At 40.1% G+C, this 18,137-nt stretch overlaps 1 protein-coding gene across 4 annotated transcripts in view; it reads right to left on the bottom strand.

Moving 5' to 3' along the window:
• The window catches only part of MEGF10 (multiple EGF like domains 10), a 182,796-nt gene that overhangs the window by 86,557 nt on the left and 78,102 nt on the right, over positions 1 to 18,137 (bottom strand). Inside the window, exons 1-3 of one of the 4 annotated variants that reach the window (XM_042983114.1) lie at positions 12,128 to 12,142; positions 8,175 to 8,246; positions 7,118 to 7,210 (exon numbers count right to left, since the gene is read on the bottom strand). In XM_042983114.1, the coding sequence (XP_042839048.1) occupies positions 7,118 to 7,210; positions 8,175 to 8,199 (118 nt within the window). In that variant the 5' untranslated portion in view covers positions 8,200 to 8,246; positions 12,128 to 12,142. Of the gene's footprint in view, positions 1 to 7,117; positions 7,211 to 8,174; positions 8,247 to 12,127; positions 12,143 to 18,137 lie in introns of those variants that run through there. The other 3 variants (XM_042983110.1, XM_042983122.1, XM_007087800.2) reach the window with 3 other exon arrangements.

The raw sequence follows: 18,137 nt of genomic DNA, 5'->3' as shown, positions 1-18,137 counted from the left end.
GCCCCCCGGGACTAAACAAGATGTCCACAACGAGCATCTCCATCCACTGTTCCACCCACACACTGAAGTCTAGTGGAAGCCACATCTGTCACACAAAGAATTGTAAGTAAGTACCAGGTACAATGCTGAGCAGGGAACAGCTTACGGGGTCATCTAATCCTCATGGTTAGGTCATCTCATCCTTATTTCAGCACGAGGAACGTGAGGCCCAGAAACAGCACCAAAAAGACAGCAGCCAGGACTCCTGCAATTCAGCTCCAACACGGGGTTTAGAGGGAGCAGGGGGAGGAGGTTCCCTGACCCTCCAGAGAGAAACCAAGAACAGCCCAGTTTTCAGCGTCCTTCGGAAAGGCAAAGTCTGCATTTTGTGCTTGTGACCTCTATCGAAAGATGTGGGCAGTCCATCAGCGAAACTGCCTTCAGGCGGGTCTGATGAACCCTTCCCAGCTCCGTCCTTCCCACCTGTCATCAATGCCCTGCCCCCACACCAGTGAGCCCAAAAGATCTCCTCTTAGTCCTGCTGCTTCATCAACCCGATTTCTAAAGTAATTCTGACAGCGCGATTGGGCATGTTAACGACTCACTGTGAGGACTGGGTTCTGAGCGTCTTCTCTTCCCAGACACCATCGATCCAACTATTGTGTCCAGTCGATAGAGCTTTGCAGCAGACCTTGCTGGGGAATAAGCCAGCTTTTTGTGTCTCACGATTTCTGGCTTGCGCTATCCTTCAAATGGATTCCCCAATCGGAATATCCCGCAGGCAAAGTCTTATTACTTACTCCCTGCTGCACAGCACGCCTGCTTTATATAAAAGGTTACCAGTGTTCCTAATGTTGTACCTGAAAATGTTTGAGCTAGTCTTGCCTCCCAGGCATATTTTTACTGCTTCCAAGTACATTTAACCAGAAACGCTATCGGTGGCTAAATAAGCCCCAGTTTCGAATTTCTGAACCGAAATTAATTTCCATGTTTGCCTCTACTTGGTACTCATTTCAGAAGCCTGCAGAACAAGCTTTGAAAGCTATTTGCGGGCTACTGGTTGATTTAGGGCTCTCCCTTGCATCCTGGAAGTGCCCTATAGCCAGAGGAGAAACACATTTCTCTATAGACGTTTAGAAAAATCATAAACAGGATTATATAGATTGAGAGAACAAATGTGTTACTGCTACTCATGCAAAAGCTTTAAAGGGTTTCCAAAACAAAGAAAGGTCTCAGGGATTGCACATATGTAAGTATTAGAGAAAACCACACATAAAATCACAGGTTGGAAAGGGATCGTAAGTATAATCTGCCCAACATTCTTAATATTATAAATGAGGAAATTAAAAATTACAAAATGAGACCATCCAAAGGGGTGTCATTTAAAATTCATCATCTCTGAAAGTGTGCCTTTGACATCTCTCAGAGTGCTTTTCTTTTCTTTTTTTTTAAATTATTTTTGTTTATTTTTGAGAGAAAAAAGACAGAGAGACAGAGCATGAGCAGGGGAGGGGCAGAAAGAGAGAGGAAGACCCAGAATCTGAAGCAGGCTCCAGTCTCTGAGCTGTCAGCACAGAGCCCGACGCGGGGCTCAAATCACAAACCACAAGATGACGACCTGAGCCGAAATTGAAGCTTAACCGACTGAGCCACCCAGGTGCCCCTCAGGATGCTTACTTTCACATTTGTCTGGTGCCGTCAGCCCCTGCCTCCTGCTCTCATTCCTCTCAGGGCCACGGACCCTTGACACTTTAACCAAACCTCCTTTCCAATTTCACGAGGCACTGTACCCTTGTGGTTAAAAAGACTGGCCATAAAGGGGATGTGACTATGCCTCCACCATTTAGTAGGTGTTTAAACTGAGACAAGTCATTTAATTGTTCGGCACGTCTGTTTCTTCATCAGTAAAATAGGAACAAGAATTGTACCCATGTCACGTCTGCCACGAGTATTAAACGTGACTCCTATAAAGCCCTTGCGGTGATGCTGTGCACATACCAAGGACGCAAGGACTATTACCGTCATCATCATCATCAATATGACCCAACTCCGGCACCCTTTCATGTCGGCAGATTGTCTCTGTTGCCAGTTTACCCAAAGAAAGGTCATCAGATATGAACCCCCTCAAGCTCTCCCCACATTTGCCCACTAGCTCCCTGATTCTACACACCTCTTGATATCTCTGCCAGCCCTTCTTTCCTCTTCATGCCATATCCAGTTCTCACTCCCGTACCCAGTGCCATTTTTGGCTTTCTCCAGCCACCTCTGTTCTGTGTACCTGCCTCGAAGCCGTGAGCTCTGTGAGGCCAGCGAAAGCTCCACATGGGTTTCCTTATCCCCAGCATCCAATACAGTTCCTTGCACACAGCAATCACTCAATGAAAGTTCACACCATGAACACGCGGATGACCTTCATGGAATCATACAGCTCATTCAATCTAATTAAATAGAACAACCATTCACTCTGCTCCAACCACATGCCAGGCACAATGGAGGCTAACGAGATTAATAACACACAGCGCCTGCCTTCTAGGAGTTGTTTTTCATGCCCTGAAAGAGGAAGAGGGATAGAAGATTGATGAAAGGATGGAGAGATGGATGTTGGGGGGAGGAAAAGGGAGAGGGGGAAGAGGAGGGAAGGGAGAGATGGAGGTAGGTTAGATTGATGTCATATAGGCTAGGGTATGCATTAGAATGTCAATAAAAGTAAAATATGAGTGAGGTTTTTTTTTTAAATCATTTAATCAAATTTTAAAAGAAGCAATATGTCTGAGTTCAGTCAAATAAATCATGATTTTACTCCAGAGGAAGAAACTTTGTACAGTCTTCTGACACACTTGTTTTTTTTTTTTTTTTGTTTGTTTGTTTGTTTGTTTGTTTTATACAGAGAATACATTGAGATCCAGGAAGACTGTCTGTACGTCACAGACAGGAACCCATCCGTCCATGGACAAAGTAAACGGTCAGATTAAATCTCCAAGGGAAGCCTTTGTAAACCTTCACCTGTGAAAGTACCTGTTCCTTATTCTACCACGTACATTAGTAAAGAAAAAAAAACACACACACAGAGATAGCTGTGTGTGACAGGTATTGATTTACTGCCATCTGATTATCTGGAGTGAATGATCCTGATTATCAGGCAGAAATTGGGTTGCACAGTAGGATAAAGGAGAACCATGTCTGGAAGCCAAGAGATTCTGTGGGTTCCTAAGAAGTATTTCCACGCCCAGAAGTAAAGGTCAACAGAGAAATCAACCAAAAAAAAGGGGGGGGGCAGGACAACTGGAGATTCAGATCCTTCAAGGGGGATAAAGATTGAGGTCGCTCCACCAGGTAATGAACCCCAAGCAGTTGAGGTGTGAGGGAGGAGGGGGAAAATACAGAATGAGGGGTGGAAAGAGGAAGCCGTATGTACGGTTATAGCCTTGTAACAAATGACAGCAAGGAGGCCTGCAGCAGTTTTTAATATCTTCCATTTGTTCTATGCATGCGTTTGTTTGTAGATGCTATTTTCTTTTTTCCCCTCTCTTTCCACTTTATCTTATTTTATATACAAGCAGTTCTAAGTCAATTTTAGTCCAGCAAACACAATATTCAGTGGAACCGTGACAGAATTTGAGGAAAAATTCATGTCATCCATAATGGCTATGTAACCGTTGGGTCTTGTATCTCCTCACTTTGGAAAGAGAGTGAGAATGTTTTTACTTGTAAGACGGAGAGCTGCATCTTGTTAGGTGGAAATGGAGGGTTGTTTCCTTGACGTACAAGAATTCACATGTATGTACACATGGGCAGAGAGGAGCTCAGTAACCAAAGGACTGGGTGTAACAGTAGTTATCACTTTATTGGCTCTCGGTGCTAAATTTATCCATTAACCTGTGCTCTACAAAAGACAATATAGGCCCTTTAAATAGTTTTACTTTGCCAACTGACCAAATGTTAAGCAATCTGTAGAGGACGCTAGAGAGACACTGCAGGAGGAAAGTTCTCTTTGGTGGTTCCAGCCTGCTAGCTCAACTGACTCCTACAGGGCAGGTGGCTTCTCCAGCACCCTGCTCCTGCCAAGCAAGCACAGGGGGAGGCACTTCTGCAGCATCCGGCTCCGTAGCACCTACATCTTGCATGGTGCCCAGTTTCTGCAACACGACCAGCTTCTCCAGCCCAGCTCCAGGCTCCCGGAAGCATGGGCCACTTCTCAGCACCCAGCTCCTACACTAGCAGGCCAGCTAGCTAGGGGCTAGCAGCACCCGTCAGCCAGCAACTTCCGCTGGCATCCCTCTGGGCCTTTTCTGCAGCAGAGCACGTCTCGTAAGACACTTCTCCACAAACAGCTTTCCCAAACATCCTATAGTGCAGATTTCTAGCAAATTCCAGAGGGCAGATGTCCATCAATTCTACCAGAATAGTACAGCCTCTTGCCGCTCAGTGAGCTGTGGCGTACCTTCTCTAGGAACATCTGGATCCCAGCCCTAGTGGGGATTCCTTTTGGACATCCTGTCTCAGCCCTAGAAGTAGTGGCTGCTCCTTAAATCTGCTATTCCTGTGTTCTTTCCAGTGCTATTAATTCTACTAGCCAATTCTTCATTACTCCAGTCCCCTGTTATAGTTAACAATGTTTCATAAACTTCCCTGTGTCAATATGTCAGTTTGACAAACTAATGGTAAGATATTAACAAGGGGGAAAACTGGATACAGGTATATGGTAACTCTCTGCCATTTTGAAACTTTTCCATAAGTCTAAAACTGTTCCAAAATAAAAAAGGCTGCTTAAAAAAAAGTAATTGTCGTTTCTGTCTCCGGATTGGACCCTGACCGATGCAAGCAACTAGTCTGATTATCAAGGCAATCATTTTATGGATCTAATATATATCATCCAGTGTGTTCATAATAATAACCAGAGAGGAGGGGACAGAGAAATAGAATCTTTGGAAATGAGGTCATATAAACTGTGCTACTTAGTAGATTACTCGAGCGTGCATTTTGTTTCAGGAATTATTTGGCCTAGAGTAATTAAACTATACACTTTCTAACAAGTGATATTAAAGTCACTGCTGCAGACAAAACCCAGGTAACAAGACACAGCGCTCTAGCTCAGAACAGCATTTTCTTATGTGATAAAAGGTATCAGAAATGTTTTCCTCAGAGCACCTTTGAAGACTGTCTGTGTTTATTTATGCTTTTGTTCATTTTAAAGCCAAAACGTGAGTTGTAAAGAATAGACTTAACCTTGCGTCAATATCGTATTCTAGGACGGAAAGAAGAGGTGTCCTCAGAATTCTAGAAGCTTCATGCAAAAATCAGTGAATTCCAAAAGAAAGCAACAAGTTACGTTTTAGAAAGCCTCACCTCCAAAATAAGGCAACAGTTTGTTTTCTAGAAGGCCTAAATCAGTTCTGGAAAGTCTGAAACTCATGTAGCCTTTTCTTCACACAAACACTCATCTGGTCTGTTCTCTCAGCTTGAGGCAGGTGTAGTTCTTGGTAAACTAACTCTGAATAACCACTGCAACATACTTGCCAGGGAATTAGTAACAAATCTCACTTTTCAAATACGTCCACTCTTTTCATTGCCACTAGTTTATATAATAAAGTTATTTTTCTTCAAAATGTGTAGGCGCAACTGATTTTTAAGCTGGAAAAGTTAATGAAAGCGACATTGCATTTGAGGTCAGTCGGCCAGAAAAATGGCTGTGAGCCAAATCCCACATCCCAAACATTTGCCTCTGCGGCATGTGAACAAAATGCCCACTTTCCTCCTGATCTCCAGCAGAAGCAAAACAAAACCCTGCAAGACAGTTATCCATTGGAATTGGAAGCCTTTCAGTGGCAGAAAGACACACACACACACACACACACACACACTCCCTGTTGAAGATACAATAAAAAGGCTCTTTCACACAGAATGTTCTGTGCACGGGCAGCACAAGGGACTAGTCCTGGAAATGCTGTTTTGGGGACAGCCAAGAGATCACAAGCCTAAAACAAGTAGTTTCAACAAGATAAACAGTAATCTCCCTGATTCCAATCATAAGCAAGTAAGAATTCTTAAAACCGTTTTATCCAAATGGCTTGAAATCCCTTCGAACTAGTTTCAGAAAATAGTAATGTATGAAATGAGGCTGAATTTGTGTTGTCATCCGATCCTGCTAATTTTTAAAACTATTCTTTCCTTTCTCTAAACGTAATACTTCGGGCATTAAAATTCAGTTGCACTTTGATTCCCCCTCACGTTTTTCAAAGCAAAAGGGAGTACGAAGAGACAGGAAGTAGCCACAATTACACGCGCGGCAACGAGCTAGCCAGAAAACCAAAGTTTTAACTGTGAAATTTAGAAGAGCAACTGTATTACATGAAATTCCACTGCCTAATCCTCTTAATAAAGAATACTAGGTTTTAAGTGCAAGCTGTTCATAGTCCAAAATACCATTATGTTAGAATTATAATTCTAATTATAAAATTATAGAATTATAGAATTCTATATTATAATAATTCTAATTATAGAATTATATAGAATTATAGAATCTAATTCTAATTATAGAATTATAGGATTATAATTCTAACATAATGGACACAAATTATATACCATATTACCATTTGATTTAATACCAAAATGTTTGTGAATTTTCAGTTATGACCAATATTTCTCCCCAACGTTTTCTGAGCGAGTACTGATTATTTGCATACCAGATATCAGAGAAAAATAAACATACTAAGCATTGAAAATATCTATTTTACTTCTGATTTAAAGGCAACAAGTGATAAATTTTAATCACCATGGAAGTAACCTTGATCAGTCAACATGTAAAAAGAGCAGTTAGGACATAACAGTTATGTTACCACAACAGCTTTCCTGAACCAAGGAGCCTAAATTCTGGAACACATATTGATATTTACAGAAGTACCAGCATCGGACTATTGACATCTTTCTAAGGACCTTTCTTTATCCTCAATTGACAACAGTTCTGAACATAATATATACACTGATGTACAAGAAACTGTCTTCATGAGTTGGACCGGGAACCCACACCATACTCTGCATAGGCAACAAGAGGGAAACCCATGGTTCAGGATAAGCTGCAGACAGGGGGGCCCATGCAGCAAAAACACTCTGAGATGGACAAGAACAGGTGGAAACTTACCACTAGAGCAGTTGGTCCCACCCCAGCCAGGCTCACACTGACAGGTGTTCGGAGCAATGCAGCGACCGTGGACACATTTATCAGCACAGTGGGCTGTCAGAGAGAAAATCAATCAAATAAGGAAAGTTGGCACAAGAAGAAAAAAAAAAAACCCAACAACACAGCTGTTTCACATCCCAGTCTCAAGTATCACTTAAAAACAACATGCATGCTTGACAATTTCCTTCAATCCATTCCTTGGCCCTGTCAGGGTCCGCTGTGCAACCAAACAATTCCCCTTCTGATTGTGAGATCTCCAAGTAAATTCCTTCATTTCTACGATTTCATTCTACGTCATGCTAAATTAGGAAAGGAGTTGCAAGAAAAACTGCCTCACCCACATTTTTAAAAAAATTATCAGTGACTACCGAATATATCCTCTTTGTTTCAGGAGAAGCATACATATGGGTTCAGGAAAAAAGCCCCAAAGGGAGATAGTGGGACTCCAGAGCGACAGAGCAGACCCCAGGGTATTCCCTTTCCATAATACCTTCCCTGGAAAGCAAAGTCAAATTTCTTTGGGTGCACGTTACTCCCAACTATGACACAGCAGAACGAGATGCCCTTTTCCTATTAACAAAAATATTCAAAAAATGTCACTGAGGTCTTCAGGGATTAGTAAATCTCTATTTCTGTTTCATTAGTAAATGTCTTAGGTGTGGCCTGACCCGTGGAAGTAAGGGTTATCACCGCAAACATGAGCGGACAGGTAGACTGACATTTCCAAAGCAAAGGTCTGTAGCCTGGTAGAAAGGAACATCAAATATATTCTGTGCCAAACATAAGCATTACCTTCAATGTTAGCGCCACTCACTTTGATTAAACACCCTTTAAAATGGCTGGATATACGAGTAAATTGTGAGAAAAATACGGTGTAGTTTGGGGTTCAGATATTCCAAAATTTTATGTAAGGATGGGATGGAATAAGGTATCCTATGCTTTACAGATAAGTTTTATTAACTCACGTCTTATTACAAAAGTAAAACATATTTTAAACCAATAAGCAAAGTAAACCTACCTATGGTTCCATCAACTGGTAACATTTCTACGTATGGAGACACTCAGGAAATTTTCCCTATATATTTTTCTCCTCAAAGAAAAAAAAAGAATCTTAATATTTTTCAATTTTCCTTTCCATTAATATAAAGGTAAAAATCTTCCCACATCATTAAATATTTTTCATGTGATTTAGGCACAATTATGTGTATAGTTTACATTTGTATATATACTGTATATACACTGATATACATAGTATATATTTACATATGTATATATATGTGTATATATTTTATATACAGTTTCTGGACCAAAAAATGATAACCACTCCTATTATTTTTATCAAAAAGAATTTAGACATGCAGAGATCTAGGGGAAGGCATTTTAGATGAAGAAAAAGCAAAAAACAAGGGGGGCTAGAAAGAAATCAAATGAAAGTGAGAAGATCTGTTTGGGTGCAATGTTCAGAGCAGTAGCTTTAGAAGATGTAGACCTTCCATGAAAAAATGCTCAACATCACTCATTATCAGGGAAATATAAATCAAAACCACAATGAGATACCACCTTACACCTGTCAGAATGGCTAACATTAACAACTCAGGCAACAACAGATGTTGGCGAGGATGCGGGGAAAGAGGATCTCTTTTGCATTGCTGGTGGGAATGCAAACTTGTGCAGCCGCTCTGGAAAACAGTATGGAGGTTCCTCAAAAAATTAAAAATAGAACTACCCTGCAACCCAGCAATTGCACTACTAGGCATTTATCCACGGGATACAGGTGTGCTGTTTGGAAGGGACACATGCACCCCCAGGTTTATAGCAGCACTATCAACAATAGCCAAAGTATGGAAAGACCCCAAATGTCCATCAACAGATGAATGGATAAAGAAAATGTGGTATATATATATATATATATACACACACATACACAATGGAGTATTACTCGCCAATCAAAAAGAATGAAATCTTGCCCTTTGCAACTATGCGGATGGAACTGGAGGGTATTATGCTAACGAAATTAGTCAGAGAAAGACAAAAATCATATGACTTCATTCATATGAGGACTTTAAGACACAAAACAGATGAGCATAAGGGAAGGGAAACAAAAATAATATAAAAACAGGGAGGGGGACAAAACAGAAGAGACTCATAAATATGGAGAACACACTGAGGGTTGCTGGAGGGGTTGTGGGAGGGGGGATGGGCTAAATGGGTAAGGGCCACTAAGGAATCTACTGAAATCATTGCTTCACTATATACTAATTTGGATGTAAATTTTAAAAAATAAAAAATAAAGTTAAATAAAAAAAAAAAAAGATGTAGACCTTCAAAATCAAAGTCAGTTGTTAGGACTTTATTCTGAGAATTAGCTGGGAATATTGTAAGAAACATATAGAATTATCACAACAAACCACCAGGTACAGGACACCACAAGGGAATAAAGTGACCATCAACTTGAAGAACTAAAGACTCACTTCCTTCACCAGAAGGCCATGTGGTGAGGGATGCCATGTCAAGTGAGCTTGGGACGTTGGGCCGGTGTAGAGATATTAACACTAGCATTGCAAGGAGATGCTCAGCAACTTCCCCAATACTTGATTCAGACAATCACATATTTCGCTGTAATTAAAAGCAATATCAGCCTGTAACATATGAATACACCGGCTCTCTAATATGTTGCCTCATGCTGCCAGGTTAAGTCAGTACGTGCCAACCTCAGGGTTCAGCATCTCCTGCCATCTCTATGCATGTGTTTGGTATTGCAGATGTGCCATTCATTTGTAAGGTCATGGCTCTGCACTGTTCTCTAAAATGTAGATTTGCACACACAAGCCAGCAAACCACCATACCTGGAGTATGCAAGGGTCGATTCAATGCCACAAAAGGCTCAGTCTAACTGCACAGGGGACATGCGCTGGATGCTGGATCACACCATGTTATGTGGCAGCCTGTGCACACAGCCACAGGACACTCCCACCTCACCCAGAGCACTGGCACCCACTGTAATACGTAAATATGACAGTGCCTTATCTCACCCGTCTTACGCACTCAGGACATCTCTGTCTGTGGCATGTTGCAAACCTAAGTCTTCCTACCCCGATTTACCAATTTCTCCTTACTCAAGATACTGAAACTATTCAAAATGCCATTCGCACATCTAAGAAGTTGTAGAGATCAGATCCTAGTCGCCTTTCGTATGAAAGAAGAGCTACCCGAGAACACAGAAATTGGATATGGCGGCCGCTGAAAACAAGGGTTGCCCATATCCTCAAGTTTCACATTTTTGAGATCGCTGAGTAATGAATATGAATGCTCTCATGTTTGATTCCTGATGGGATAAACTTTGTGTTTTATGAAATGAACACCAAGCAATCCAGTCAGCTACAACAGATAAAAACAATAATCCTGTGATAGTAATGTCAAAATCCAGATTATTTTTATAAATGCCTTGAACTAACATTTGGCCAAAGTCTGGAGCAAAATGTCAATAGATAGTTAGCAGCAAACAAATTCATCTGTAAATTAATGAGAAACTGGAAGGGGGAATCTGCTTCCCTAATGATTTTTTTTTTAATTAAAGCTAAAGCCAATGAAATTGCCCCTGAGCAGTGAAGCCTCAAGTCAAGTAATTATCTAAGTAATGCGGAGTATTGTTGGTATGGATTCCAGAAGGAAAGAACACAAATTCTACTGCCACAGTGCAGAATCCTCACACAGCATTAGATTCTGTCACACAAGTGCCATCTGTGTTCCAAGCTCTTATCCCACCAGCTCTGGACTCTACACATCTAATAATAACCTTCACCAAGAAACAGCTGGACCAGCAGGAGCAAAAGGAGACATCAGAAGGGAAGACGGTGAACTATAAAACTCTGTGCTTTCAAACATCCCAATTTGCCACATTGCAGGGACACTTACTGTGGTGTATATGTTGACAGTGACCCTTGCCCAAGGACATCAGCTGAGCTCGATCCCTACCCCTGTCCCATCTTCCCTCAGTTAGCTTCGGATGCCACCCACTCTGGGGGCTATGCCTCCATAACTAAAGCACTGCATGTGAGAAATAAAGTAGAATAAAGATGTTGATTTGTCCTGTAGAAAATCCCAAAGTAGGCACCTGGGTGGCACAGTCGGTTAAGCGTCCCACTTCGGCTCAGGTCATGATCTCATGGTTTGTGGGTTCGAGCCCCGCGTCGGGCTCTGTGTTGACAGCTCAGAACTTGGAGCCTGCTTCGGATTCTGTGTCTCCCTCTCTCTCTGCCCCTCCCCTGCTCATGCTGTGATCTCTCTCTGTCTCTCAAAAATAAATAAACATAAATAAATAAATAAATAAATAAATAAATAAATAAAGGAAAATCCCAAAGTGCCCTAGAAAGAAAAGGAACAGAGGTTCCCCTTAACAAATGTTTAATCACTTAGATTTCAAGAATAGTTACCTAAAAAATAATAATAATAATAATAATAAGTACTAAAGACCCATCATAAGTGTGGCTCTCCTATCCATGGAAAACAGGCTCTTCATGTGTGTGATCCATGGAAAACAGGCTATCCATGGAAAACAGGCTCTTCATTCCCTCTTCATGTCCTTTCTTCTTATTTTTCAAATCAGGAAAATGCTAGCAAAGACGAACTATCCCATATGATTTAATTTCCCCATCTCCCTTGAAGAAGATCATCGGATTTCATATTCTGAGATTTTAGTAGTCTTTTTTAGAGACCGGATGTAAGTAGAAGCTCTGGGCCCACACTAAGCACTGCTGTAGACGCATCAGTGTCTTGAGGGTAGCCAAGACATCTTTTCCCTCAAGAGCTGGCAGGCAAGAGACACTGATGAGAAGTGAAAGCTGTGGACAGTCTGTCTGCCTGATGGACAGGTGAGGACTGACATGATGACCTTAAGATCTTCTCTAATTAGGCTCCTATTTCAGCCTTAGATCCTAAATCCACTTAAATCCCATTACCAGTGCCACGGACCTCATTTCTTTCACGTGTAAATACTTGGCTTTAATACCAAGAGCCACTAACGATACTCAATAGTTTTCTCTTCTGTCATGTACATTTCACTTTGGATTTACACCTAAAAAAAAAAAAAAAAGAGTGGGAAGACTAAAGATTCCTTTATAAACCAACTATAACTCTAAATACAGTGCTTACTGTTGTTCTAATGGATATAATATCAATTCGTGTAAATTAATTTGAAAAATGTTTCCATGATCAAAGTATCTTTTGAAAATAACTGTCCAATGGGAATGCAAGCCTTCCAGACAACTCATCTTTCCACAGAAAATCCTTTTATTCTAGGGCACCTGGGTGGCTCAGTCGGCTAGGTGTCCGACTTCAGCTCAGGTCACCATCTCGCGGTCCGTGAGTTTGAGCCCCGCGTCGGGCTCTGGGCTGATGGCTCAGAGCCTGGAGCCTGCTTCTGATTCTGTGTCTCCCTCTCTCTCTGCCCCTCCCCCGTTCATGCTCTGTCTCTCTCTGTCTCAAAAATAAATTAAAAAAAAAAAACAAACATTAAAAAAAAAAAGAAAAAAAGAAATTCCTTTTATTCTGGTATTCTGAATTAATAACACGGGTCAAAATCTTGCCTGCACTCATTTATTCTGAGTTGCTATAAAAGAACACATATTATTAGAGTTAAAGGTCCCTTTCCCAAATATAATCGCCACATTTTTTTCAGACGAAGAAGCCAAGACTAGAAATATGGAACGGGTTTTCTCAACATTCATAGCTGGTGGTAAAGGTAGAAGGAAGAATTAAACTCTTGTACCTGGCTCGCAGTAAACCAAAACTTATGATGGATTTTAAGTGGGGGGGAGGGGGGAGCAGAAGTGAAAAGAATGGTGGATGTTTTATGCTGGGTCAGATACGAGGGCAGGTGAACTGGGTAGCTAGGAGTCATATCCAGCCATTCAAAAATCCGACTGATACTATAGTGTTCAGGTATAGACAGGAATAATCTTGTTTTCATATTTCCAAATTTACACTGCAGCCTCTCCTATTGTGTTTGTTTATAAAAAGGAAAGGACGTCTCTTTCCTCCCATTTAGTATTTACTGATGTAACAGGCACATTGCTAGCATTACTGTAGATTCAGAGATGGCAGACGAGGGACTCCTTCCTACTCTGCAGAGGAAGTCAAATACAAGCTCCGCAAACTCCATAGACACAGAGCAGAATGCAGCCGTATCAGCAAAATACTGCGAGAGCATACTCAAGAATTCCATTTCTATGACATGCCCAAGGGACAAATCTACAAAGACAGAGAGTACATTAGTGGTCTAAGATTGGGAGGGATTGGTGACAATGTGGGGTGATGAAGATGTTCTAAAATTGATTGTGTGATAGTCGCACAACTCTGTGAATATACCAAGGGTCACTGAATTGTATACTTTAAAGAATACTATAAGAATTATACCTCAATAAAGCAGTCACAAAACACACTGCGGGAAATGCAGGAGGGGAGCGTTTAATTGCAACTGGGGTGAAATCAAGGAGGTTCTCATGAAAGAACATCTGAACAGAGGAAGTGAACACCTTTATAATACACTTGCAGGGAAGAGTGGCCAACAACAGCTGTTGCCTTTTCCCTTCTCCTTCCATCCCATCCCCAAAGTTGCCACACCCACTGCTTGGGGTCAGAGCTCTTGCTCCCCAGCCACCAGTGGTGCATATATGACCTGCCGTGATGGCTGATCAGTCATGGAAAGGGAGAGAACATGGGGAACTTAGAAATCTGCATTGAGGCAGTGTAATAAAAAATACTTAGCTCAAATTCCTTTCCCTCCATTCCTAAATAGGGCTTTCATGGCCCTTAGGCACAGGCACAAAGAGCATTTGCTAGCAGCATCTTTGGCAAACGTTGCTAACTGTATACCTAACGACCATCCTTCTTTCCATCCTTATTAACAGAATCCCACTCTCACCAGGGACAATAAGGTACCCAGCAATAAACTACATTTCCCAGCCCTCTTTCTGGATTGAAGTGTGCAGGAAGAAAACAGTGTGGGGGACAGACTTAATTGGTAAGTGTAATTCCCCTTCTCTTTCTCCATTCTGATGCCTAGTGTGTGGACAAAATGGTTGAATCTGCAAATACCATCAAGAACTTGAAGGAAGGACCCAGAGAATTGTGGAAACTTTTGCTCTGAATTCATTGTGTGCATGAATGTATGCCACAAAGCAACAACTTCTGGACTTCTCATTACATAAAGATAATAAACCCTTAGTATGTACCTGTTTCTATTTTTCAGGCATCTATTTATTGTAGCCAAACACGATTCCTAACTAATACATTGCCCTTTTGGGGGATCTTTCAGGTGAGTGAGTTCCTCAATTAAAAAAAATAATAATAATAGGAGAAAATTATTATCTCAAAAAAAGGCTGAAAAAGCATTTGGCAAAATCCAGTATCCATTTCTGATAAAAAATTTTCTGTGAACCAGGAACAAAAAGGAGATTTTCCTTTTCCTTTTCCTGATAAAGGGCAAATATGAAAAGCCTACTACTAATGTAATAAAATAATGAATGTTCCCACCCATACATGCATGATTAAGAACAAGACAAGGAAGTTTGCTCTTATAATTTCTATTCAGCATTGCACTGGAAGTTCTAGCAAGTATAATAAGGCAGTGAAAAGGAAATAAAAGATATCCAGACTGGGAAGAAAGAAGTATAACTGCTTTTATTTACAGATTATATAAATATATCTCTATATGTAAAATATCTGATGGAATCTATGAAAAAAGCCACTAAAAATAATGAGTTTAAGGAAGTTACATATACAAAATTGTACAAAAAATATACTTCTATACACTAGCAATGAACAATCAGAAATTGAAATTTTAAAAGCCATCTACAATAGCATCGAAAAGGGCAACTCTAACCAAAAATGTGAAAAACGTGTACACTAAGAATTAACAACACTGCTGAGAGAAAGTAGAGAACTGAATTAGTCAATCTGATCTATTTGACACTTACAGAATTCACAGCAGCAGAACATACATGCTGTCTCCAAACAGAGACAGACCTTGTTTATAACTCCGGTGATTCAATATTGTTAACATATCAATTCTCCCCAAAGAGATCTATACATAGACATAGATTCAATACAATACTAATCAATATCCCAAGCAGCTTTTCTTGTAAATATTGACAAGCTGCTTTTAAGATTTATCTTCATGGGCCAAAACAACTTTAAAAAGAAATACAAATACTACTTAATTTAAAGACTTATGATGCTTATAAATACATGTGACATTGGTGTAAATATAGACAAACAGATCAGTGGAAAGGAAAAGACACTCCAGAAATTAATTTACACATATATGCACAATTATCTTTTTACAGAGCCACAAAGGCAATTCAGTGAAGAAAGAAACAGTGATGGAAAATTGGAATATCCATATGCACATCAGCAAATGTGGGTAATTGCACACCAAATACAAAAATTAACTCAAAATGAATCCTAGACCTAAATGTAAAACCTTAAAGTTTAAAATCTGTAGAAGAAAACAGAAGATAAAACCTTTGTGATCTTGAGGTGGGCAAAGATTCCTTAGATACAGCACCAAAAACACAAAATGTAAAAGAGTAAATGAATCACTTTGTCCAACAAAATTAAAACTTTTTGCTCTTCAAAAAAACATAAGGAGAATGAAAAGACAAGTCGGAGAATGAAAAGACAAGTCACAGAATGAAACTAATATTTTTTTAAATATTATCTGATAAAGAAGTTGCATCCAGAATATATAAAGAGTAGTAAGAAAACAATCAGTGTAATTACAAATAAATAAATAAATAAATAGGCAAAAGATATGAACACTTTAGCAAAGATGTACTAATGGCAAATAAGTTCATGAAAAGATGCTCATTATCGTTAATCACCAGAACAGTGCAAATTAAAATAACAAGATAATACCGCATAACTGTTCAGATGACTGAAATGAGGAAGACTCTACGAAGGGATGGCATAGATGTGGAGAGGCTACAACTCTCCTACAGTGCTAGTGAGAATGTAAAACGGACAACCACTTTGGCAAAGTGTGGCAATTTCTTAACGTGTTTATGGGTGTTTGGATTGTTTGCAGGGTTCAGCTCTTATAAATAAAGCATCTCTGAACGTAGTGTATGAGGAAGAACTTGTACATGAGTTCTCAGAGCAGCTTGATTTGTAATTGCCCAAAATGGTCCACAAACACATGAAAGGATAAATAAATGGTGGTATATCCATGTAATAGAACACTACTCAGTAAAATGGAATGAGTTAATGGTACAACAATATGGATGAATGCCAATATGATTACACTGAGTGAAAGAGATTAGGCATAAAACAGAACATACTATATGATTCCATTTATATAAATGTCTAGAAAATATAAACTAATCAAGAGGGACAGAAAGCAGATCAGTGGGTACCTGAATAAGTGGGGAGCAGGTAGGAGTGGATGAAAGGAATACAAAGGCATGTGAGGAAATGTTTGGATGTGATGAGTAAGTTCACTATCAGACTGATACGGATGGTTTCATGGTTATATACATGAAATGCATACCAATAACTATCAAGTGGTACACTTAAATTTGTACAGTTATTTTTTGTCAATTTTACCTCAGTAAAGCTGTTAAAAAAACAATCCAGAGTGTGAGGAGAACTTCCAAAGAAGGACAAAGAGACTTATCTCTATTCAGGAGGGAAGATTTAAAAACTCTCAAGTAACATTAAAATGCTGTGCACACATTACAATTTCGGTAAGAATCTATGGTCATTGATGGATGGGCTCTGTAAATACTTAGGAAGGTACTGGCTTTAGAAGCTTCCAAGAAATATTTATTTGGGGAAATGCTCATATTAAAATCTCACATGCAATATTCTACTAAAATTTTCCTCTACAATGTGAATTACTTAGAAAAAAAAAAAGTTTGTGTAGAAATGAACTCCTGTAATGAATCCTACACAAGGGACTGAAATACCATCTGTAGAGCGCATAATCCTATTCATTTATTTGAAAATGGGAAGAGTTTTTAGCTTAATTCCACACATATACAGGCATTATCTATTTTGGCCACGATTCTGCCATTGTCTCTTTAGGTTAAATTAGATTTAAGTCACATAAGTAACATGATCCTAACGGACCATAGTTTCAAAAAGTTAATAAGCGCTGGAATAAACTCTAATTTTCCAAAGCACGAATCTGTAACAACTCAGCCTACAACCAGGGTGATGAGACAACTCTAAACTGATTCCATTTGAGCAGAATTTCAAAATCACCAGCACACAGTGTAGAGAAGAAACCAGAAGGAAGGCACCTTCGTGTGTGATAAATCATCTCCCTCCTGGTCTTGTCATGTTTATGTCTGTGAGGAAAGTATGATGATTCTACAGGAAGTGCCATACCAGGCTCCCCTGTTTTTAGAAAGGCATTCCTCCTGGTTCGACCACTCTCTATGGAGCCCTGGAATTCTTTCACAAATACTCTTTCCCAAAGCATGTTTTCCACCACATGGCATTTCCCCCGGTCCACCCTATTTCATCTCAATGACACTTGTTCCCAGACACTTTGCTTCTGGTTAACCAATACATCTGAATCACATGTTAATAACAAAGGCCAGCTCTAGGGAAAGTTGAGAGGGTAATGGGTGTCAGAGCTATGCTTTTCCCATTCAGTGTCCTCACCCCTGCTTCCTCCTCGCTGGTCCCTGGACACTTCCTTTTGGACTCTGGTGCCCTTATGTTCTTTCTACAGGCCTGTCTCCATTAGCTTGACGATGAATGGAGTCCTCATAGTGAAAGGTCAATGACTAATAATAGCAGCTAAGATTATTTCCTCATCAGAGTTATTTGCCTTTCAGTATTGAAGACTTAAGCCCAATATACAAATTAAGTGGTAGAACTTCTTCAAAGAGAGGAGGATCAAGGGTCTGAGAGAAAACGGGCAGCTGGACTTTTGCTAATAGAATGCCCCATGGAAACCGGGAAACACAAGCTC

The sequence above is a fragment of the Panthera tigris genome, chromosome A1 (assembly GCF_018350195.1).
Source record: "Panthera tigris isolate Pti1 chromosome A1, P.tigris_Pti1_mat1.1, whole genome shotgun sequence".
NCBI classification, from domain to species: Eukaryota; Metazoa; Chordata; class Mammalia; order Carnivora; family Felidae; genus Panthera; species Panthera tigris.
This window is presented reverse-complemented; position numbering and strand designations above follow the sequence as displayed.